This window comes from Diadema antillarum, unplaced genomic scaffold, assembly GCF_040938485.1.
Source record: "Diadema antillarum isolate AM-2024a unplaced genomic scaffold, OU_Dant_1.0 seq00000685_RagTag, whole genome shotgun sequence".
In the NCBI taxonomy this organism is placed as follows: domain Eukaryota; kingdom Metazoa; phylum Echinodermata; class Echinoidea; order Diadematoida; family Diadematidae; genus Diadema; species Diadema antillarum.
In genome coordinates this window covers 300616-326016 of record NW_027271590.1, presented here as the reverse complement: position 1 = coordinate 326016, position 25401 = coordinate 300616, and the positions used below count along the sequence as shown (strand labels likewise).

General features: G+C 41.0%; 1 protein-coding gene across 1 annotated transcript in view; it reads left to right on the top strand.

Moving 5' to 3' along the window:
* The window catches only part of LOC139737194 (proteasome activator complex subunit 4-like), a 43611-nt gene extending 19393 nt beyond the window's left edge, over window positions 1–24218 (top strand). Inside the window, exons 18-39 of the mRNA XM_071647871.1 lie at window positions 234–388; window positions 1169–1264; window positions 5607–5778; window positions 7389–7487; window positions 7806–7964; window positions 8485–8613; window positions 9131–9325; window positions 9860–9981; window positions 10690–10743; window positions 11937–12066; window positions 12523–12767; window positions 13157–13352; window positions 13828–13980; window positions 14631–14836; window positions 15580–15711; window positions 16171–16376; window positions 17284–17360; window positions 17895–18023; window positions 18548–18703; window positions 18969–19119; window positions 20652–20785; window positions 23350–24218. Coding sequence (XP_071503972.1) covers window positions 234–388; window positions 1169–1264; window positions 5607–5778; window positions 7389–7487; window positions 7806–7964; window positions 8485–8613; window positions 9131–9325; window positions 9860–9981; window positions 10690–10743; window positions 11937–12066; window positions 12523–12767; window positions 13157–13352; window positions 13828–13980; window positions 14631–14836; window positions 15580–15711; window positions 16171–16376; window positions 17284–17360; window positions 17895–18023; window positions 18548–18703; window positions 18969–19119; window positions 20652–20785; window positions 23350–23484 — 3231 coding nt within the window. The 3' untranslated portion in view covers window positions 23485–24218. The remainder of the gene's footprint in view (window positions 1–233; window positions 389–1168; window positions 1265–5606; window positions 5779–7388; window positions 7488–7805; window positions 7965–8484; window positions 8614–9130; window positions 9326–9859; window positions 9982–10689; window positions 10744–11936; window positions 12067–12522; window positions 12768–13156; window positions 13353–13827; window positions 13981–14630; window positions 14837–15579; window positions 15712–16170; window positions 16377–17283; window positions 17361–17894; window positions 18024–18547; window positions 18704–18968; window positions 19120–20651; window positions 20786–23349) is intronic.
* Window positions 24219–25401: the final 1183 nt, after the last annotated feature.

Below are 25401 nucleotides of genomic sequence, written 5' to 3'. Positions count from 1 at the left end.
ACATCTTTCTGCAAATGAATCCATGTCAAGGAATATTCACCAGTAGTAGTTCTCGAGCGATTTACATACATTTCAAGAATGAGAGAGAGAGAGAGGGAAAATTAACGTACCTTTCTGAGTTAAGCCTACACATATCCAAGAGGTAGGTCCCATGAATAATGTTTCATATTTAACACCACAACTCTTGTAGTGTACACCAGCCTAACTTTGGGTTGTTTTGATGTATTCGACAGGACTGGGGCAAGCCAGGTGACATCCACAACTTGGACGTAAAGTGGCATCAGCCATCGGAGGAGGGGGTGACCTGTATCAAGGATATCCTAGATACCTTCTTGCGACCTGAGATCAAGAAACTCCAAGACTACACCAAGGGTGAAGTCATGAGCAGGTACAGTATCCCATTTTCTCCGCTTTTCTGGAAGGGAAGAAGTTTTCATTCCGGCAATCTCAACAGAGTGCTTTGTCATGACAGATTAGACTCAATTTTTCCCAAGTGTAAAGCATATTTTTGTCTTTTATTATGCTAATAATAATTTCCCATATTCTTTAACATAAGTGACATTTTAACAGGAAATTTGATTGCTTACCTCAAACTACAACTTAATTCATGAACATATGAAATGGAATGGATCGATATCTACCATTTTATGTAATACAAATGGACGGTTTTGTTTTTAGCTGAGTGGGAGCTGCTTAGAATGTCAGACAAGCAAAACACAGACTCCTGTAGCATCTTTTGTTTTTTTAATGTTTCTAAGGGGTTTGAATAATGATGATCTTGTGTTCTGACACCAAACATCATCTTCGGAGAAAATTTTTTTGCAATTGGTGAGGGTTGATACACGACAGCCAGTATGCTGAAGTGTTTTCAATATGCTGAATGCGAGATAGAAACAGACTAAGATATGTTGTAGAACTGCTGTCCTTGAAATGTGATTGTAGTCTTATGTGCTACATCGTCATTATGAGATTTTGCAGTTCGAGACATTATAACCAGATGAATTAATTAATCACTATTTTAAATTGTAGAACTGTCACCTTCACTACAAAGAAAGAAAACAGAAAACAGTAGCAAATATGACAATTCATGTAGCCATATCAGTGACTATTTGTATAGTTTTATGTGTCTGTCACTGGTTTTATTTTTTTCTCTCTCTTCTTTTTAAAGAGAGAAGCTGCTGCAGAGCCTCATCATTGTGTCCAGCACACTGTTGGGAGCCGGAGCCGTCATTCCAAGGTGGCGGGGATACCACGAACCAGACATGTAAGCTGATGACTTGTTTTAGTCTGGTGACCTTTCTTCTTCAAAAAAGCATTGAATGAGCCTCAACAAATATGAGCAGGATCCTTTCTGGCCAAACTCTGAAAAGTTTCGGTAGTGACCCTATGCTAGAGAAACCAGGACACATCTTACATCATTTAGTTTTAATGACAGAGGAAACACTATGGGACTCCTTACTGTAATAAGCCATTTACAAATGAAGCAAGCAATTATTGTCTTCCAATAAGTTTATAATACATGGTTGATAAGATATGATGGATACCAACATGGTATTCCTTGAACATTCCATGTTTTCCTTTTTTATGCCTCCGCCAACGAAGTGGCTGGAGGCATTATGTTTTCGGGACGTCCGTCCGTCCGTACGTACGTCCGTCCGTCCGTCCGTACGTCTGTATGTCGGTCCCGTTTTGTTTTTGTCGATATCTCAAGAACCGTGTGGTGGTTTTACATCAAACTTGGTATGAGGGTATATCCTGGGGGGATAATACTTTGTTTGGATTTTAGGGTCACAAGGTCAAAAGTCACAGGTTATTTTGTGAAAAAAAAGGTTGAAATTTCATGTTTTTCTCCATATCTCGCAAATGGTTCAAGGTATCTTCATGGAACTTAGTATATATGCATGTACTGATGGGCAGTGATTATCTAGGGAAGTTGGGGGTCATGGGTCAAAGGTCAGGGGGTCAAAGGTCAAGGTCAACTCCTCAAAATATCACTACTTTCCTTATATTTATGCAATGCCTGAAGGATTTTTTTTAAAACTTGATGTATGCATGTATTACCCAATATATATTCTGTGGGAAGTTTTTGGCCAAAAGGTCAAAGGTCAAAAGGTCAAAGGTCAAGTGAAAGTGCTAAATTGCACTTTTCCCTCCATATCTTGAAAGTAACTCAAGGTATCATCATGAAACTTACATATTTAGGCATGTTCTACCTAACAGTGATTCTCTTTGGAACTGTGAGGTCAAAGGTCAAAGGCCAGGTTTAGATAATACTGTTTTACCATTTGATACTGAAGTTATACTTTTTCGCAATACCTTGAAAATTACTCAATGCATAAACTTATAAAAGGGTCAAAAGTCAAGTAAAAATCATCAGTTCCCCAAATACCTGCACTCTGACGTTTTATCCAATTGAACCTAGTTCTAGGAAAGTGAACATTCAGCACATTTGTGGCAAACCTGTCAGTTTAATATTTTGCCAATTGTGTGAAACTGTCATCACACATTGTCAAGACATTGTACTATAGACCTATTAAGAGAACCATGCATTATGGCGGAGGCATACCAGTCGCCGTAGCGACATTTCTAGTTTTTAGCTCACCTGAGCCGAAGGCTCAAGTGAGCTATTGCGATCGCTCTTCGTCCGGCGTGCGTAAACTTTTCACTTTTCATCTTCTTCTTGAGAACCCCATGACCGATTTCACCAAACTTGGCAGGTAGCATCCCTAGGGGGATAGGATCTCAATTTGTTCAAATGGGCACCATGGCCCACCTGGGGGGCCCCAGGGGGGCCCAAACCCCCTAAAATTAAGGAATCTTCAAAAATCTTCTTCTCTAGAACCAGAAGTGATAGGGCTTAGTAACTGTAGTTTCAAGTTTGTTCATGGGGGAATCAGGGGTGCCCCCCATGGGACCCAGGGGAGGGGGGTTTGGATGGGTCCTAATGGGGCCTAAATTGTACATTTTCATCTTCACTTTGAGATCCCCATGTCTGATTTTCACCTAGTATGGTAGGTAGCATGCCGAGGGGGATAGGATTTCAAATGGGCACCATAGCCCACCTGGGGGGCCCCCAGGGGGGCCCAAACCCCCTAAAATTAAGGAATCTTCAAAAATCTTCTCTAGAACCAGAAGTGATAGGGCTTGGATAATACTATGAGTTAGTACATTGATGACTGTAGTTTCAAGATTGTTCATGGGATTGGCGGAATCAGGGGTGCCCCCCCCCCCCCTTGCGACCCAGGAGAGGGGATGGGGATGGGTCCTAATGGGGCCTGAATTGTACTCTACATGTTCATCTTCTTTTTGAAAACCTCATGAATTTTTACCAAACTTAGCAGGTAGCATCCCCAGGGGAATAGAATCTCAATTCTTTCAAATGGGCACTGTGTCCCTCTTGGGGGGCCCCTAGGGCCCCTCCCCCCCCCCCCACATTAGGGAATATTTAAAATCTTCTACTCTAGAACCAGAAATAATAAAGCAAAGTTAATACCATGAGTTTGTACATTGGTGACTTTAGTTCCAAGTTTGTTCATTGCAGATCCAGGGCTGCCTGCCCCCCCCCCCCCCCCCACCCTGGAGTTGAGGGGGGGGGGGGAGGGATCCATATATGCAGACCTAAGTTTCCAATGTTCTCAGGTAAGAGTGTGCAAGAATGCATGGAAGGTGAAATTGCGATACTCAGGTGAGCGTGTGACCCCCGGGTATCTTGTTCTCTGGAGACAGTTCAATCTAGGAGTAGACCTGTACTATCTTGATGTGGCCTGCAGGGGGTATACCACATTCTGAAGGAGTGTGGAAGAATTGATGCTACACCAGAAATTTTCCCAAAATCTTCAGTTGTTCATGAGACATGTATCATTTTAGATTTTGAGTGACTGAAACAAAAATAATTCATCATATACACAGGACCACACAGATGTCTGACTTTGATACAAAGATCAAATTCTCCCTTTCAGTGCTACAGATTGTTTGTTCTTCCCACCAGTTAACCTTTTCTCTGCCACGTACAGTATGTATACACTATTCTGTAGGCAATAGTTGTAGTTATTAAGTGTTTCATGTAACTTGATAAACCTTTCTTCTCTAAGATGAGCAGCGTGTTGTTAGCTCACCTGAGCCAAAGGCTCAAGTGAGCTATTGCGATCGCCCTTCGTCCGGCGTCCGTCGTCCGTCGTGCGTCGTGCGTCGTCCGTCGTCCGTCGTCCGTCGTCCGTCGTCCGTCGTCCGTCGTGCGTCGTCCGTCGTGCGTCGTGCGTAAACTTTTTACATTTTCATCTTCTTCTTGAAAACCCCAAGACCGATTTTCATCAAACTTGGCAGGTAGCATCCCTAGGGGGTTAGGAACTCAATTTGTTAAAATGGGCACCATGCCCCACCCAGGGGGCCCCCAGGGGGGCCCAAACCCCCCAAAATTAAGGAATCTGTAAAAATCTTCTTCTCTAGAACCAGAAGTGATAGAGCTAAGTTAATAATGTGAGTTAGTACATTGATGACTGTAGTTTCAAGTTTGTTCATGGCAGAATCAGGGGTGCCCCCCTTGGGACCCAGGGGAGGGGGGTGGGGAAGGATTCTAATGGGGCCTAAATTGTACATTTTCATCTTCTTCTTGAGAACTCCATGACCCATTTTCACCAAACTTGGCAGGTAGCATCCCTAGGGGGCTAGGAACTCCATTTGTTAAAATGGGCACCATGACCCACCCAGGGGGCCCCCAGGGGGCCCAAACCCCCCAAAATTAAGGAATCCGCAAAAATCTTCTTCTCTAGAACCAGAAGTGATAGAGCTAGGTTAATACTATGAGTTAGCACATTGATGACTGTAGTTTCAAGTTTGTTCATGGCAGAATCAGGGGTGCCCCCCTTTGGACCCGGGGGTGGGGGGGGGGGGGGGGGGGGTGGGGGTGAGGAGGGGTCCTAATGGGGCCTAAATTGTACATTTTTATCTTCTTCTTGAGAACCCCATGACCCATTTTCACCAAACTTGGCAGGTAGCATCCCTAGGGGGTTAGGATCTCAAGTTGTTAAAATGGGCACCATGCCCCGCCCAGGGGGCCCCCAGGGGGCCCAAACCCCCCAAATGAAGGAATCTTTAAAAATCTTCTCTAGAATCAGAAGTTATAGAGCTGAGATAATACTATGAGTGAGTACAGTAATGACTGTAGTTTCAAGTTTGTTCATAGGAGATCCAGGGGTGCCCCTCTTGGGGGTGGGGGGGGGGGGGGGGTGGTTGGAAGGGTCCAAATGGAGGCCTGAATTGTACATTTTCATCTTCTTCCTGAAAACCTCATGATGGATTTTTGTCAAACTTGGCAGGTAGCATCCCTAGGTGGTCAGGATCTCAATTTATCAAACTGGGCACCATGCCCCACCCAGAGGGCCCCAGGGGGCCCCAATTCCCCCAAATTAAGGAATCTTGAAAAAATTGGGCCCTTATTGTACATTTTCATCTTCCACTTGAGAATGCCTCGTCAAATTTTGGTAGAGCTGTGAATAATTTAGATTAGTGACTGCGTGAAAGGTGAACTTGCGATACTCAGGTGAGCGCTAGACCCGCGGGTCTCTTGTTTTTTTGTTGGTGTGGTTTCTTTTCCAATGACTATCCAGGGAGGAGAGCCAGGTGCCTCTCTATGAGATGATGAAAACGATAGGATCAGAAGACAAGCATCATCTATTCAAAGGTTTGAGGGAGGAGCTGGCATCGGTGATGCATGACCTGTTGGTTTATCTCCTAGCAACGGGGGAAGATGACACCAAGTCCCTGATTCTCATCATCAACGTGAGTCCTCCTCTCATGAAGTTCGGTGCTGTGATGTGGACTATTATCAGTAGTTTGATGTAACCATGGTTTATTACCCTATGTGTTTCATAGTGATGCCTTATCATGTCTTTACTTTACCAATTATTTGGATGATAGCATTTGTAAACATTGATATTATATCTTACATGTGTGTATCCATTGGTTTTTCTTTTCGGGGTGGGGGGGGGGGGGTTCAAACAAATGCATTTGCCACTTAATACAGGTAGGGAGAGTATATGGACTCTACAACTTTCTGTAGCGTGTCTACTGCTCTGTTTCCATCCAACCTTGAAGTCACACGATTGTTTTTAGAGTTGTGTTTTCTTCTCTTTTTTGTCCCCGCCGAACGAGTTCGAGCAGGGGACTATGAAACGGGCTCCGTACGTGTGTGTGTCCGTGTGTCCGTGTGTCCGTGTGTCCGTCCGTCCGTCCGTCCGTCCGTGTGTCCGTCCGTGTGTGCGTCCGTGTGTGATCAAAACGTTCAAAATGCTACTCCTTCGTCATTTCTAACCCAATTTTGATTCTGTTTGCTTTATATGATAGCACTACATGGGAGCTTTGAAACTTCTATACAGAATTTCAATTGTTACCTTTGACCTTGACCTTTGACCTATATTGTACATTTTGCTTCAAAATGCTACTCCTTCGCCATTTCTAACCCGATTTTGATTCCGTTTGCTTTATATGATGGCACTAGGTGAGGGCTTCAAAACTTCTACACAGAATTTTGACCTTTGACTTCTTTGACCTTTGACCTTGATTTTTGACCTATATTGTACATTTTGCTACAAAATGCTACTCCTTTGCCATTTGTAACCCGATTTCAATTCCGTTTGCTTTAAGTGATGGCACTAGGTGAGGGCTTCAAAACTTCAACACAGAATTTTGACCTTTGACTTCTTTGACCTTTGACCTTGATTTTTGACCTATATTGCACATTGCCTACAAAATGCTACTCCTTCGCCATTTCTAACCCGATTTTGATTCCGTTTGCTTTATGTGATGGCACTAGGTGAGGGCTTCAAAACTTCTACACAGAATTTTGACCTTTGACTTCTTTGACCTTTGACCTTGATTTTTGACCTATATTGTACATTTTGCTACAAAATGCTACTCCTTTGCCATTTGTAACCCGATTTCAATTCCGTTTGCTTTAAGTGATGGCACTAGGTGAGGGCTTCAAAACTTCTACACAGAATTTTGACCTTTGACTTCTTTGACCTTTGACCTTGATTTTTGACCTATATTGCACATTGCCTACAAAATGCTACTCCTTCGCCATTTCTAACCCGATTTCGATTCCGTTTGCTTTATGTGATGGCACTAGGTGAGGGCTTCAAAACTTCTACATAGAATTTTGACCTTTGACTTCTTTGACCTTTGACCTTCATCTTTTTACCTATATTGTGCATTTTGCTACTAAATGCTACTTCCGGCGGGGACATATATTACGCACCGCGTAATTTCTACTTTTCCTTGTTTCTTTCCTGCATCTGCAACACACCTCTGGTCCTTGTGAGGTGTTATCCACAAGCTTTTTTTTACACACTTACACTCTGTATCTCTCTTTTTGTGTGTGTGTCTTGCAGATCAATTACTCCTTGCTGTTCTACCAAGGTGCGGAGAAGAAGGACTATGACAACCGCTGGAAAGGCTTCCTCATCATCAAGAAAGGCATGGAAGACAGGGTGAGTCAAAGCTTAAAAGACAAGTCAACCTCTTGATAGCCACATTGCCTGACAAGGAAATAACCTTACAGCAGGATATCATTAGCCTGTTTCTAAAGTTGTCTAAGCTCTGACTTTTTGCATCTTAATCCTTCACACAGCCAATTTTACTGTGCATGAATGTTCCTGCGTGTGCAGTTTTAGGGGGTTTACACTAAAGTGTAATTTGCAAATTTTTGATAATCAGCAGCAACATTAAAGAATTTCTTCGCAGCTTGTCAACATGATGCTGTATTTTTCCAAACTTGTCTTCATCTTCTAAACTGCAACTTGTAACAGTTACATGGCAAGAAGAAGCACTTGAGGGCGCTTCTCATCGACCGGGTTTGCCTTCAGCATGAGATGAGAATGTTGGTGCAGGGCAAGCTGGTCTACACTGAGCTGGACAAGCAAATCCAGGAAGATCTGTTCGCACTGGCCACAAGCAGGTACAGTGAGGTAAGAGCCAGGAACCGTTATTGCAGCCAGTTTTCTTATGGATGGCTCAACAGCATGGACGCATGTTCTGTGGAGTCTTGAAATCGTTTCCTTTTCAATATCAAGTGAACATTTCGCTCATCAAACTTCTTAAGTTGCTATCGGTTCATGTGTTTGTATTCATCCAATCAGATATCTCAGAGATTAGAGTTCATATATGAATTTCTTGGAGAGGCATGAAAATCGTGCTTGACAGCCACTCAAAGTAACATCAAATGAGAGGATTTAGATATTGACTTTCTGCATGCTGCTCTGGTTTTTTTTTAGAGTATATCTATGTCTTTAATTATAATAATGCATAGTTCTCATTTTTATGTATTGAATTCGTAGTCCATCTTTACATTTCCTGTAATTCAGAGTTTGTTGCACTGTCTGCACTGTGCATGCATTTTACATCGGTCAATTGTTGATTTAGTTGTGATGGTGGAGGGTTTGATGTTATGGTGTAGTTGTTTTTTTATTACTTACAATTAATGCACAGGTGCGCAAGAAGGCCCAGAACTTTGTCTTCCTGTCAGCAGACTACTATGTCTCCTCCTACACACACATCCTTCCTAAGATCCTGGCCAACCTCAAGCCTGAGCCCAGCATCTCTCATCATCAGTTCAAGGTAACTTTGATATGAAACAAATGAAACAACAAACAAGTCAAACAAACAATGTACACACATATTCATATACTATGTGCACAGGGCGGGGGCTTTTCTTTTGCACCATACAAAGGAATACATAATGTGTCACTACTTTGCGTAAGTGGCACTAGAAAGAAATAGATAGAAACCTTGAAATGTGAGTGCGGTAAGGCTTTTGTTTTGTGCTGAAGACCTTTTTTTTTTTTTTTTTTTTTTTTTGCTTGTCAGCTGAAGAAACCCGGAAGTGCCCCCCCCCCCCCACACTTTTGAAAATGGCGGTGGTATATACATACATATCTTAATACATATGACTCATAACTTTTGTAGAACTTACAGTATTTGTAAGTTTCTCAAAACTACACAAAAGTATGTATTGTACACATATTTCATGAGACAATGTGACTTAGGCTTTTGTGTTATTGAGAAAGAAACAGAATAGCTTGGCTCACACAGCTAGATTTTCTAATGGCATGAATTGTAAATCAATTTGTCTCAGGGAGCACTCTACTTGCTGTATGGGTATGGCGTGAATGGAAGTATGGCCTGCCCACGGTCCTGGCCCCTCCTCCGAGACTGCTGGCTGGCACTGGTCAACGCTGGTCACTCCGAGAAGCCGTCCATCATGAAGGTCATGAGCCTGGTCACTTGCAAAATCAACAAGGTCTACAACTCCATGCCAATCACATCCAAGGTTCGTCCTCACTGCAAAGGTCAAATATTAGTAGTGCGGGGGTCAGAAGCAACAGTGCAAATACCTTATTCAAGATATGAAGACAAAAAGAACACTTTCAGTGCTCTGCAAAGTTACTATGTGGCTTTCAAATTGAAATAGTGAGAAAGGGGCAATATTTTTTTTCCATGATCAAGTGCAGTTCACAAGTGATATTTAAACTGAGACTATATCTCTGGAAAAGCTTAGTTTTAGAAGTCATTTGCATGTTGAGTATGTAAGGTTGAGGAGTTCTGATTATGGTTAAGTTTCCGGAAGATGTAGATATATGTGAACTTGCACCAGAATTGTATGCTACTGACGTAATTATTGGCATAATAGCCTACAGTCCATTCAAGCATCAAGCAAAGTTACAGTGGCAATGGAAGGGATTGTGGGAAACTGGGCTGAGTTCTGAAAAAATATGCTGTGTGAATTTTCAAGATCACTCTGCAAGGACCTCAATTGTTGCATTTCACAGTGTTTGTCGGAATGCTTTGCACCTCGCTCACACAGGTGTCTGATGGCAGCATCAGCAGGGCCCAGGAGTTGGTGCAGGGCATGGATGTTGGGATCACAAAGGAGCAGAGGGTGGGAGCTCTCCAGAAACTACAGGAAGAGAATAGTGAGAGCATGAGGTAGGGACTTCTACTACACGCTGTGATTCTAACCGACTTGTCGGTTTTGCAGAGACGCATATGTTACAATGATGACACCAACAGAAATGTCCCTTGGGGGAAAATGTGCTTCCAAAGGCTTCAAGCATTAAAAAGCTCTTTGATACAAGATAAGATCCAAATGAAAACCTAGATGAACTGTACTGGTGAATTAGACTTATTTGTACGGCACAGACGTGTGATTTACAAAGGTGTTCAATTTGCTTTCATATCGTATTTGTATATTTCTTTTTGTGTGTGTAGGGATGCATACATCCATGTCCAAGTGCTTTAAATGCCATATAGTTCGCATGTATAAAATGTTGCGAATTGGGACTTGTAAAACTATTTCACAAGTTCATGATCAAGAACCACAGTGATAAAATGAAAAAAAAAGGGACTAACCCAGTTTCAGGGGATAAGTTATTACTATCTCACTGTGGACACGATGTACAATGCGTTTGTTTTTCTTAGGAGGCAATATCTCCATGAGTTTTTTATCAATTACTGAACAGGGAAAGTGTAGGGGAGTTCTTCATTATGGAAATTTACAGGTAGGATATGCCACTTTAATACACATGAGAGAAACTCTGTATCTACTGTAATGTACCTATGCATCTGTACCTTTCAGTTTATTTTGTGTGCATTGTGGAGTAAAGTTTGTCTCTCTCACTTTGCTTTGACTTTCAGAGTGTACCAAGCACTGGTGGCTGACCTGGTGGAGCTTATAGAACATGGCAACTTGTAAGTTTGCATGTGACTATTCAGTTGAAGATGTGCTTTTCAAGAGTTCATTATTCATGTCACAATTCAAATAGAGATTTCTGCAGTTCTGGTCTCTGCATTCAGTTTGTGTATTGCAGCATCAAAGAAGAGAAATAGATGTGTAAATTTTGTCTATTGTCCTTCTGAAAGTTGTGTAAAAGTTTTTCTTGTTATTGTTGCACCCCCCCCCCCCCCCCCCCATGAGCCTAATGTTCCACAAGTTAGCTGTGCTTAGAGTGCAAGAGCAATGTTCATAATTCATGACTGTAGTTTGCTCACCAGTAGCTTAAAGGGAACCCAAACCCAAAGAGGAATGTGGATTGAGTGAAAGCAGCAACATTAGTAGAACACTCATACGTCATAACCTCTAGTAGTCTCCTCATCCAGCGGTTCCAACAACAAAACTTTAAAATTCATAACTTTTGCATTGATTGTCCAATTTTCCTCAAACTTTCACTGATGTGTTCTAATAATGTTGTTGCTTTCACTCAATCCACATTGCTCTTTGGGTTTGGGTTTTCTTTAAATTAACAGAAACTGTAGCCTGGAATGATCTCCTCACATGATTTTGGTAATGCATCAGTTTGTGTGTTTCAGTCGTTTTAATGACAAAATTTTATACATGTGTACAAAAAAAGTAAAAAAAAAAATAGATAAAAATGTTTTCTGAGAGCCAAGGTATCCAGTTGTTACAATTTATTCAAACAAGTGAACCAGTAGTGCTAATTGGAGGTATTGCTTTCTTGCACTTGCACTTGCACTTGCACTTGCACTTAGAAGGGCAGCCTGTAAAATGTGTCAACTGATAAAATGATGAGAATCATTTCATACATAGCACATTCCACCAACTCATGGTGATCAAAGCACTACACATTAGTCACCCTACTGTAAAAAGTGATATTTATTGGGTGAGAATTTCGCACATTCGGCAGGAGTCATTCCACAGAATCAAGACAGGAACTACTGGAACATATGGCAAGCAAAAATATTCGCGTCCATATATTTTCACGCCAGTTTCTGGTTGTGCAAATTGCTGAAAATTTCGACACCACGAAAATGTCCACTTTTACAGTTATTATATCATTAGCCTGGTCACTGGGATATTATTCACATTCAGTCATAGTTCTAGTTTTGTTTGATCATTTGTTTTCCATCTGTATTGCATCTTCCAGGAGGTGGAAGTTCTCCCAGATGGCGGCTGGCCTCCTGCGACTCTTGGTGAGACAAGACGTGGCCCCGCCCACACCCATGGTCAGACTCTTTGTGACACACCTGGTCCATGAGACGCTCCATCAACGAAAGGTGAGGCTCATCATCACGATCTCAAGGGCATCATTGTCAGTCTCAGTGATTTGAAACTACTAATATAACTTTATAGAAGTCATGTGGTGCATCAGCAATTCAATCCTCCTTTTTTCATAAAACTGAACTGTTTAAAATCAATATATTAGGTTATTTTTGTTTTCATGTGCTGTTATGAGACAATTTATTACATTCGTTGTCATCAACTGTGAATATTTCTAGTGGATTCAGAGATTACGAAAGGTTTATTAGCATGTTCGTCATAGCAGTTTCTTGATCATAGTGAATGTGTCCATTTTGTGTGTGGTCATTGGTAAGCGACATTTGTCAAGAAGCAATAACTTTTATTTGGTAAATGTAATGTTACAGGAATGAGTTTCAGTGAAAATTAGTCGCTGAGAGTTTTGTGCCATATGCTTGGTTTTGACCTTGTCCATACTCTTATCCAATCCTCAGCTTGCCCTTTCAACAGTGGGTGCAATCCTGAAGCAGCTGAAGCGTCCCCACAAGAAGGTCCCCATGGACCCCTATGCAGCGTCGGGGTCTCCAACACCCTCGGCAGATGCCCTGCCCAGCCCTGGGGAGCGGCCAGACAACAAGTGGATCCAGTACCAGTGCGATCGGATACCCACCACTCAGGAAAAGTGGGACCAGTGTGTATTTGTGGACAAGACTCACTGGGGATACTATGTCTGGCCAAAGTAAGAGTTCCTTATCATGTGGTTATGCTGTTAATTGTACACAAGTTTGTTTCTTTATTCAGGCTCATTATGAACTGGAGTAAATTGTTTGTCTATTTGTCTTAGAGCACCTACATACAGTATGTGAATGTGTTCTCAAAGTTAGGTTAATAAATTTTTGTAAATGTTTAGAATCAGGTTGCCTGAGAGTAATGATTATGTTTTGTTTGCATTATAAAATCATAGAAAAACAGGTATTTGTTCTTCAGTCCTTTACTTCTATGCTTATAAGATAATGCTTCAATGTGCTGGATTGTATCACAAAATTTATAATGTCAAGAAAGAGAGAATGTGTGACACATGGGTGCACTGAGGACAGATGTTATTTGCTGACTTGCTCCCTAACACAGGACGATGCTTGTCTATGCCCCGATGTCCGAGCAGCCCAAGCTCGACCGGAGCAGAGAGGAGCTGTCGGAAGCAGAGCAAGTCTTCTATGACAACTTCAGCAGCCACGAGTTTGTGGAGAAGCTTGTCGGTTTCCTCTCCCTGGAGGACAAGAAAGGAAAAGACAAGTTTGATGCCAAGAAGTTCATGGTCTTCAAGGTGAGGTCAAAGGTTATGATCCTCGCTAATTATACCGTGCATTCTAAAAAATTTGTTAATTGTCACCATTTGGCATCAGAGACTATAAACGTATGATTTAGCAGAACAGAAGTGGATTTATTAGCACTAAAAAACACTTTAAATCATACAAAGTTCTAGTGAAGGAATTAGTATTGTTTCCTTTCCTTATTTCCCAGTTTCTCTTTAATATCTTGTACATAAAATATCTTAATGATATCCTCACTGCACTTGTATAATTGCCATGAATCGATATCGGTAGGATATTTGTAGCAGTTAATATTTGAATTGAATTGAATTTCAAATCTAAGTCATTGCTCTAGTAGTATGCCACATGTTTTGCTTCTGGCAGTAAAGCTTTTGAAAATAGTATATTCAAATAAGTAAACATTAATATGTATGAAGTGCTTTAAACAAAATAGAACAATTGTTTCTGCAACTTATTTCAACATCTCAGGGTCTCTTTCGCAACTTTGGCGACACGTTCCTGCCTCTCTTCAAGCCCCACCTGGAGCGTCTGTCAAAAGATTCCCAGGAGAGCAGCCAGCGGAGTATGATGGAGATTATCGCTGGCCTCATCCGTGGCAGCAAACACTGGGGCTTTGCCAAGGTGAGGAAAGATTTCAGGGAGTCTTCTTGTGATATGAAACTCAGCATGCATGGACCTGGTTTCATGAGATTGAGAAAGGCATTAAAAGTCATGAGTTTAGCATATGCCCACTTATGTAATAAAACTGAGCAATAAAAATCAAACACTAGTACTTGTGTCAGATGAAATGGTTTGCTGCATGTGTGCATACAAGTTAAGTATAAGTACTCATTCATCCTAAGAACTATCACAGACTGGAACGCACTCCCACCAACAGTCACTGGCATCACAAACAAAGACTCCTTCAAAGCAGCAATCCTCCATTACATCCAAGAGCAAAGCAATTTCTAACCTTTTTTCTCTGCGCAATAAACACCAGCGCACTCCCTGTCTGGTTGGTCCCTTCTTAGGGGTGTTGGACAGTAACATAGAAGAAGAAGAAGTTGAACTTGCGATGTCTGTTCTAAAAAGAAGGGAGAAATATTCTTGTCTTCTCAATCTTGCTATAAAAGCTTTATTGAATTTGGACTATCAGACATGAGACCCTGAAAATGTTAGATATCCTTTAGTTCCATACAAACAAAATGGCGAATGAAGGCACAAAGTGTTTTTAAATCCTGATACACAGTGAGGAATGTAATTTTCCATATTTTTGCTCCACCCACATCCAGTCCAAGAACCTATGGGAAGAAATCCTCTTACCTGCCATGAAGACATCACTCTCCCTGGTAACAGGTGAGACCATTATCGACTGGGGGGTGTGCATGGCCACATCGTGTGAGAGCAGAGACCCCCGCAAGCTGCACTGGCTGTTTGAGTGGCTGACACAGCAGCCACTTAGCGAAGACGAAGAACGCGGCTCATTCCTGGATGCTAGGTAGGGAGCCGGCACTGTCCATCCTTGTCCGTAGCTTGTATTATATTTTGGATAAAAGATCAATCCCCTGTATAGAGATTGGTTGAAAGAGCTTCACATTATTATATGTATTTTCAATTATTTGACACTGTTTGACATTCCTTGGTATACTGTTTTGAAAATGACATCACTTTTTATTACGACATTTTTCTAACAGTACACTATTTGTGAAATGATATCAAAAAGCAGTTTTAACATCACAAAGCATTTATGACATTGTTCACACAAACAAAAAGAGTTCATTCACATCATCGGCATGCAGATGCAAATTAGTGTCTTCTACTATGCAGTTGCACAAGTAATGAAGCATTAAGTTGATCTTTTCATCCTGTGACTTTCAACTTGGGCAAAACAAGGTTGTAAGTGTAGACAGATATGCATATTGTCAGTTAGTTGTAGATGGCATAAAATCCATACATTAGAAATGTTATCACAGTAGAAACCTGTGGCAGCTTTTCATTTTCTGATTTGATTACATGATCTGGAATCTGTTTGCCAATAAAAATATATATACATGTTAATTATCATGTCAATGTTACATGCATCTAAATTGATGTGCATGATTGAGGTGGTACATCAGCTAATAACATCACTATTCAAATAGAACACGTCCACTAGTCAAGTTTTGAATTATGAAGATTTCGAACTCCAAGTTGTCTCGATGGTTCATTCGTCTGTCCTTCTGTCTCTTTCTTTGCAACCAGCCGGCTGTTCGTCCTGCAGGGAGGTCTGTTCCAGCAGGAGTGGAGGGTGCCAGGATTACTGCATCGTCTCCTTGGAGACATCAGCAAGCACCTCACTCACAGCTACAAGAACGTCAGGGACAAGATTGGCAGGTGGGTGTGTCTCCTAGGCATACACAATATAAACATACACACAGACATCACACACATACACACAAACAAGTACACCCTCTTGCAGGTGTTTGGTTAAGCTATATGATGGATGTTGGAATGGCACTTTTAAAAAAAAAAAGGAAATTAATGCAGGGGGATCTTTATAGTAACAAGGACCTAGGTATCATGACAACTACCTTGTAACAGGTTTCTTGCTGTATCAGGGTGCAAAAGCAAAAAAATATTAAAGAGTTGGGACCTTCAAAATCACCTTGTTGTAAGAAGGTTTAATATATCTGACCTCTTCATTATGAGGTTCTACTGTGGTATTACATTTATAGTTTTATCAATAGTTTGTGTAGTATCTATCTTGACACACTTATTTGCTGGATCCTAGCTTGTCTCATGCTGTGTTAGAATTATGCCTCCTTCACTCCCAATGTGTCTTGACATGCACAGCTTTCTAGTGATGATCTTCATGTACGACAATGCCTGGTCCAAGGACAACAAGACGGCGTCCCCACACCGGCAGGACTTCCTCCAGAGCATCCTACCCCAGCTTGCCCCACTGGCCAACATTGAGGTGTGGGGGGCGGTGGAGGTGTCCGAAGAGAACCGGGCAGAGGATGACGAGAGGAGGAGGATTCTGAGGCTGTGTAAGACAGGTAAGAACGCATGATATAACGTATGACACCTGAAAATATTCTAGCTGTTTGATTGGTCGATTGCTCATCACATGACATGCAGTTAAAAGTATGATTGCACGTTGTCACTGTTGAGCATTGCAATTTTGTTGCAGTGGCTATTCACTATGTGTATACTGTACATGCTTCTGTCTTTATTTTCGCAAATTGCGCGAGTCAGGTGCCATTCGCCAAATTGACAGCACATGAAAATATTAACTCTTACCCCGACATGAATGCAACGTGCACACATACATTTCTCTGTTCATATGTGTACTCCACGATCACAAATTTAACCACTTGCAAAATTGTTGCAAATTTCCGATTTGCTAAAAATTAGTCTCACAAAGTATATGGTGTACTGGTATACAGTATTTCTTTCCTGCCACTGGAGAATAAAAGATCTTATACAATTTTCTTGTTGCAGTAATTTGTTACTTTACTGTCTTGTGTTTGCTCTTAATTAGTAGAATGAAAGTGGTCGTAACATATGAAACCAGGTTGTATCTGTTATATCAAATTTGACAACAAATGAAAAGTTGTAGGTGTTCAGTCATCTAATGCCTCTGTTGCACATAATTGGTAATCAAGTATGGCAACATTACACTCTTGTTTAACCATCAGTTTTGAAAGAAGGTTAAATAGGTAGCAATGTTTGTTGCAAATGTTAGAAGTAATGTTTATTAAAACTCAAATATGTATCTGTTGCCTCACCTGTGTATTTTGTGTGTATTTGTAAATGCTGACTTTTTTCTATCTCCCCCTCTCTTTTGTTGTTGTTGTTGATGTTGTCTCTCCCTTTCTCCCTCAATCTATATGCCTGCCTATATTTTTGATCTTCTATAAAACTTCTGTTGTTTTCTTTATCACTTTTCTCTCATGATATCAGTCATGAAGTGGATCACAGGTAGTTTAGGTAATTTGGTGTCATCAGCTCCCTCAGACTTCTTCCAGTATCTACCATTGGTAAGAGATCCTTCCATATTTGAATGTTGCCCACTCTCAAAGTACCGTTGATATAGAATACCACTTGTGCATCAACAGTATTTTTTTAAAAGTGATGATTAACTTTACTCGTAGATCCCTGTCCTGGAGAAAATTGGCTATATCCTGTGGGATATGACTCTTATCTCCAAAATGATCAGAATAAGAGAAACCTATCTTCACCTGTATGAAGATACACAACAGCATCAGAATGTTCTTACCCCAACAGCAGACATTAAACACAGCAATAGCAAGACAACATTGTTTTCTTTGTTCTGTTGGTATGGTAGTGTAGTAAAGCCACATCACTATAAAGTTTTCCTTGTCTGTGATTATCATGGGTAGTGGTTCTTAAAACTAAAACATAGCTCTCAAGGGCTTAAATTTGTCTTCCACCATTTGGAATTTGCTTGCAATATATTGAAAAGTTCTACCAAGTAAACTTAAACAGTTCCTGCAGGCATATGAGAACCATGTTTTTGCCTTTAACTGTTGATACCTCGATCTCTCCTCCAGCTTGCCCCACTGGAGAGCTGCGAGTCGGATGAGGAGCTTCGCTTTGAAGCCGAGGTGACGCTGGCCTGCCTGGCCCAAGCCCTCCTGCAGTCAGAGATGATGCCACAAATTCTCTCCTCCCTGCAGCAGGTGAGAGGATGGGTCCCTACCCCCAGAGGGACAGTCCTTGTGCTCTTCTTCCCTTTCAGTCTTCACGTCCATGTCTATCTTTTCAGTCTTACCACTCTTATATTCAACTCAATTGTCCTATTTGTATTCTCCCTTCGCGGTTGTGCACATTTTTGTCTCGTGTTCAGATATTTTCTCCTTTTCTTTGTTCTTATATTAAAATGGCTTTGATGTAATAAAAACTTCTCAAAATGTGACCATTCTTTTAGAGCTCTGAAACATAGCAGCAGATGAACAACTGATTCCTAGCACATGTTCAGCAATTCAATGTTCACATATACACTTCGTGAGCATTTCTTGAGGTTAGAATAGATCAAGAGGAAGGTATCTTTCATGCTGAAATATATGCAAACACGCCTTTACATCCTTATGCTCGTCAATTTGCTCAGCTAGTGAACCAGTCGGCAAGGGGCGTAAGATTGTGTCATGCTCACCTGGCAGATTTTTCTAACATACATCCCACCATTCCATGTTCCTCCCCCAAGATTGGCCAGGGTACCTCGTGGAGGGCAAAGTGCAGCATGCTGGAGTACCTGCAAGTCATGGTCTTCTACAACCTCTTCACCATCGGGGCCCACCCTGGCCACGTGGAGGCCATCGGTCAGCTGGTGCTGGAGCGGCTCAAGGATGACCGCTTGGAGGTGAGTCCCACACCTCAAGGGGAATCTCTTAGGAAAGTGGTTGGTGTGTGGGCCTATTAGAAGTCTGGGGTTGAGTGTGTTGGGAGGCTGGGGTGGCAGTTTCCTTCTAGCGAAGCCTGAAAAATGAGTGTAAGATGAGATGTTTGTTAAAACACCTGATCTGTCAGTAATCAAAAGCCGAGTTCTTTGTGTACTATTTGTTCATCTGCTGTTTCACTTTTTACCATCTCCATATCTCTCTCTGTTAATCTCCTACTCTGTGCAGGTACGAGAGATAGCTGGTGCCACCCTCAGTGGCCTCATTCACTGTGGCTTCCTCCCCATTGGTAACGGGCTTCAGAACCACTTTGAGAACTTATGTAAGACTCATCTACCCACCAAGACAGTCGTCAGTTCTGCCAGCATGCCGGCAGAGGGTAAGTAACCCATCATTCAACACCTACACCTTATCCATCATCAGTTCCCTCGACCCCTCCGTCACACACACAAAAAATAATTGATTTAATTTATGCACGAGTTGATCAAACAGTGAGGATGCATGTTATACTTACCTGATAATGATATACTTGCCTGATGAAATTTCAGTTAAATGCATAGAAACTTTCCAGACAAAGCCGATCAATTTTCATAGTTTCCCACAGAGTCTTGAAAGTGGGTGTTGATATAAATCCTGAAGAAACCGTGAAGTGCCTAGAGATGATTAGATCCCATGGGTTTAACCTTTGAACATGTTAAATGCAATGTACATTGTACGATCACTTCACTGTATCACAACAAATTAGACATGCATTGATGAATCTCATGTACAAACCCTTGCATCAGTGCCACACACTTTACAGAAGCTACATACACAGTGACACACTAATCACTACATGTTTTGATAGCCCTCAAGTAAAAACAAAGGATAAGCTATCTCCATTGAGGCTCTTACATTTTGTCAAGCTGTTCAAGAAAAAATGAATAAACTTACGGTCGCCATAAAACCTTTGGGGAACAGCAAAATTTGCTACAACACATGGCACATGGCCCGGCACAGGAGTCTGTAATGTGCATGTGCTGCATGTTTAGTAGCACACATGTGGCTTGATGAGGGCTTGGTGTACAAGATGTTGGGAGCTACATGCAGACTGTGTACAAAATTCACAAACAGACACTAACTCTGCATATGGGAAATTGGAGATTCTCCGAAGGCTGTTTCATGACTTTAGTCAGACAGATGAGCTGTGACTATTTAGTTTTGTACAGTACTGTGTGTGTTTAAGGTGCGTAATTAGTGCGTGGTATCTGTGATGTGAGTAAAACTTGCTCTCTGGTAAACTGGTAGTGTGGCTTCAATAATCGGGTAAGAAATACTCGGCCCAGTACTACGCGATTGCGCAGAGACTACTGTATTAGTGATAACCCTTTCCCCTTGCAAATAATCATTGTTGCCACAGCATTCTATTGCAACTCGGTCATGATTTTTTTTTTTTTTTTTTTTTTGGTCCCACCAAGAGACATTTTGATCTCATATGAGATGTCAGTTACTCCTATGAGGGCTTTTATGTACTTATTAGTATATGGTCCAATAGCATGAAACTAACCAAATTACTGTAAAAGTAAACCCATAAAGGTTTTTATTTTTGATTTATTGGAAACAAAGAAATGATAGAGAAAGATAACTTTGAATATGAAAAGAGTGTCATCTGAATGGTATAGCTTAACTTTCTCAAATAATAGTTGAATGTTTTCTCTGTAAGCATTAATTTTTCTGCACATAATTCAAAGCAGAAATGAGAGTCTCTTCCGCCATTGCAGTTGTAGAATACATGCTAGATTTCTAGAAATGATTTAGCACCTCATGTTTCTTCCAAAGTTTGCCATAAATTGACTAGTAGAATACAACAACTGTAAGTCAGTCATTGCCATTATCCTTCCCTTTCACCCCCCCCCCCCTTTGCTTCTGCAGCCATTGTGCAGCGCCATGCAGGTATCCTCGGGCTGAGTGCCTGTGTGCAGGCGTACCCTTACGATGTCCCCGGCTGGATGCCCCGGGTGCTCATGGATCTCACCGACCACCTCCACGACCCCCAGCCGATCGAGGTAAAGTAGTGCCTGGTGTCTCCCTGCTTCCTGCCCCTTCAGAATGTCCTTATCCCTTCCACAATGCCTTCATCAATCTTTTACACCTTTTACATTCCATCCTTCCCCCCGTCCTTCCTTATACAAGTTTTGTGGCTTTTGTGTTCCACCACTTCAATCAATATTTCCCCACCACTTTTGTGGCTCTCCGTGTGTTTGTCCTGTATCTCTTTCTGCCTTACTCACTCACACTGACTTACAAATTCTGGTTTGTTTGTTTTTTTCTGTTTGTTTGCTTGTTTTTCTGCTTGTGCTTTTTGCAGGGTTATTTCTCTCTCTCTCCCTCTCGTCTATCTTGCTTTCTCTCCTTCTGTCTCTCACTGTCTCCCTTTTTCTCTTCATTACCTCCGCCAAGGGAGTAGGTTATGTTTTCGTTACAGTTGGTTTGTTTGTTCGTTCGTTCGTTCGTTTGTTCATGCGTTCGTTTGTTCGTTCGTTCATTCGTTTGTCTGTGCCCAAATAACTCAAAAAGTAGACAACAGATTGGGATGAAACTTGCAGGAAAGGTTGAGAATGACACGAGTAACAAACGATTAACTTTTGGTAGTGATCCGAGAATTTTGGGGGAATTTATGAAGGATTTTTTATATTTTGGCAGGGAGGGTTAGTGAACTTGGGAGTTCAGGCTGCGCGTATTTGAGGTTTGCATGTGCGCATTAAAGTGCGTGCCCTAGTTTCTGCTAGGGCGAGGCGCGCCGCGCATCTGAGGGTTTATGACGTAACAAAGGCTTCTATATTGGGGATCTCGGGCAATTTTTCAGTGAGTGGAAATCACTGATCTCCATATGGAAGAGCAAGATCATCGATGGAAAGTAACTGCTTGGCGGAGGTCTGCGCTCTCGGAGTGCTTTTCTAGTTTTTTATTTGTTACATATTACATCCTTTATTCTGGGTGTTGTCATTGTTTATTTGTTGGTGTTTTTTTTTCAAGTTCTTTTGAGTGGATCAAAAGTGGCAAGCAAAAAAAGGCAACAATTAAAAGCACAAAGAAAGCCATGCATCTCCTATACCTAACAAACATCTGACGCCATGTGGCTGGCTTTCTTGGGAGAAATTATGCAGGAAGCCCTTGGGCTAAACTGGTGGCAAAAACCAACTTGCTCGCTAGCTGCATGGCCATTCAACTGTCAAGTATTGTTGACCTTGTTCTGAGAAGATTTTATTTTACCGTATCTCTTCTTTTGTTTTTTCTTTGTTTTGTTGTGCTTGTTGAGACTCAAGTGATTGGATTGTGTGCAGTTGGTGGAAGGGGGAAGGGAAAGTAGTGGAGGGGGTACAAATTCAATGGATGCTGCATAAAGGGTTGAAAGATCTGTGTTGTCCAATTCAAATTCTAAGATAGGAAGAAGTAATGTCTTACAAATCCACCGCATTTCATCTGCAGATGGCCCTTGAAATTGAAATGGAATGTGTCAAATCACTTGCATTTAGCTGCTACAATGAGATTATTTTTTTTTTGCCTTCCTTTTATATTCTTTGAATTTGTATAAAGTTTCTTATGTGCATCTAACTAGAAGGGTCTGATATTTTCAAGCTAAATTGTACGGAGTCACAGACATTGGAGCATTGCCATAATGACAAAAAATATACAAATATTTTTTTTTCCCCTGTATAACAATTGCCAATTCGGGACTGCGACCTTTTAATCAGTGTGGCGTAAAGTGATGTTTTAAATGAGTTGTCCCTTGCATTTTCAATATTTCATCTTGGATACATGCTTTGTGACATGGTTGATAAGTGATATTGCATATATATCAGGTGACTATCAAACTACATTTCATGGAGTGTACTTTGACTTTGTTTTAAATTTGACAAGAAATTAGGAAGAAGCAAAGCAGATTTCTTTTTTTTTTTCATTGAGGGTATGATTTGAATATCTCAAGCTGAATGTCTACTTGAATTTTTCTCTTTTCATATCTACATAAAGAAGCTGTTCTCTCTATGTTGAGAATATCAAATTGATGCTTTTTATTGAGACTTTGCTGCCCTTTCTTTTATGATAAAACAGTTGTAATATTCAAATTCATGAAATTCTTCCAATAAGTTGTGTTTATTGCAACTAATTGTCAAGTTGCCCTGCATCGACTTGAATTATTAAGAAAAAAAACTTGACAGAAGAATTTCATGAATTTGAATAATTACACAGTACCTGCTGCATGCTACAAGGATTAGAACCAGCACTAGCCATCAGGCGGAAGCTCAGTGGCCTAGTGCATAAGATATCTTTTTGGAGATCAGGAGGTCGTAGGTTCAAATCCTGCTTGAGTATGTATCCCCATGATATCTTTTGTCGTGGCTACTACTAAAACACTGATCAATTCAGTACTTATCTATGTTGATGTAGAGCAACTTGTCAATCAGTTACAATTTGTGAAATTGCTTTGTGGACATGCCTTTTCATTTTGCCGTGAAGTGAGTGAAATACCCGGTCTTTCTTCTTCTTTTTTTAACATCATGCCATTTTTATGAACAGAGGCAAAATGGGATCAAATCTATTTTCTCTTTTGTTGTTGTTGATACTGCAGAGGACAGTAAGAAAGACCCTGTCTGACTTCCGTCGCACTCACCATGATAACTGGCACGAACACAAGCAGCAGTTTACCGACGACCAGCTGGTCGTGCTGACGGACCTTCTCGTGTCGCCCTGCTACTACGCTTGATGTTTGCCTTTTGCCGGACTGTCGTAGACTAGGTTGAAATTTTTATGACTGGCCAATCATTTTGAGCACTCTGTACTGTATCCCGCGGCGAGATGATATTTTTTATATGTGTATGTATACGATTACATGTGTGTGTGTGTGTGTTTGTCTGTGTTTGTAAGTGTGTGATTTTGTCTTTAAGTAGGGTGTGTCGGAGACAATGAAAGATAAATGGCATTTGGTTTGCCTGAACTTCAACTGATGATGGCAGCATACGTGGAATGGATTTTGTACAAAGAAGTTCTAATGTAAGAGAGCATTTAACAAAGATATAAAAAGCACACATTGCAGAGTATTCAATTCATGCAATGCATCCTGGCATCATATTGCACTGTCAATAAATATCTATTTATATGACAAAGCGTAGAATAAATGGACAACAAATTTGGGTCTGCTTTGGTTGTCACTGATGTGTAGCTACTGAACTTTTACCGTGATATCGCACTCAGTAGATAAGCTGAGGGAACCTAGCCACAGTCATTGTAATACCTTCTGCACAGGTTGTGTGTATCTTTGACAAAGTTTTCTTGGTCCTTTCTGTGCCAGGTACTTTAAACAGTGTATACAACCTTATGGGGTTTTCTGTGCCATTTAACACTCTCACACGCTATGGCCCGAATTCACGAATATGGTTTAAACTTAGACCATGGTACAAATTTAGACCATGTTCTAAAATAAGCGTTAAATAGGTGTACCAATACATGCGCGCATCAATGCACGTTTTTTTACTGGATGCCTGTTAGCGTACGCAATCTGTCAATCATATCTACGCAGAAGAAATATACATACACCATGATTTGAATTTAGACCACCTTCGTGAATTCGGGCCTAGGGATCAAGATATGGGCTTAAATCTATCGCTGTGGTCAGATAAAGAAAATGCAGTAGTAAATGCTTTATGTATACCTCCGTAAGATTGAATATATAACTTAGATGTTTATCATAATGTGGTGGGAATAATAGTAAAGGTATAAGATATATTTATCCATTTTCTGCCTTTTTAACTTTAAAGCCATATTTTTGCAGGTGTATGTGTACAAACATCGATCCAACAAGGCAAGAATGAGTATGTGAAGTGTTCCCAAGCTTATCTTTTTGTTGCTGCATAAAGCAGCATCCCATCATGTATAACATGAATTGTGACATTGAGAAAAAAGTGGCTCATAAGAGATAAAATATGTTAGAGGTTTTACTATGTGCACGGAAAATGTTTAAAGGAGCATGATCGAGAGTTCCCTCGACCAAATTAGCTGAATTTCTCTGTCTCCCCTCCTCAATCCCTTTTGCCATGATCAGGGAAAAAATGAGAATAACAAATGATATAACCATGATACAAATGTACATATGAGCAAGATAACTCAAACCTGATTGGAGAAAAGATACTCAAAACTGCTTAGTGTTATATACAACAGTCAAGCTACCATTTACAACAAGTGCTCTGTGAATTGCACACAAAAATCAACTTTGATGCATTGAACATTGATAACGCCATGAGGTAACGAGTAAAGATAATTGATAATGCCAGCATTGGGGAGACATTATACCCAAAACCCCATCTATTTCTGGCAGCAATAGCAAATAAATCAGAATGGCAACTGAATATTTTACAATATTTCAAATTCCTCTCCCACGAGTACATAGCCCCAAGCAAAAACATCAGGATATATGAAAAGTTGATGCGAATTTTCTTCCGTTCTGCAAGCTGCTTACCATCTCCTCCTCGTGACAAATTCTGGTCCATGTTCTTTTTGTATGCTGTAAAACTAGGAATGTTGGCGTGCATTTTAATTACGCCCGCCAACATTCGCCGAGCGAAAGTTCCCCACGTAATATGCATCCTGGCACGCGAAAATTTCATGCTGCGAGAAAGGCCATCCC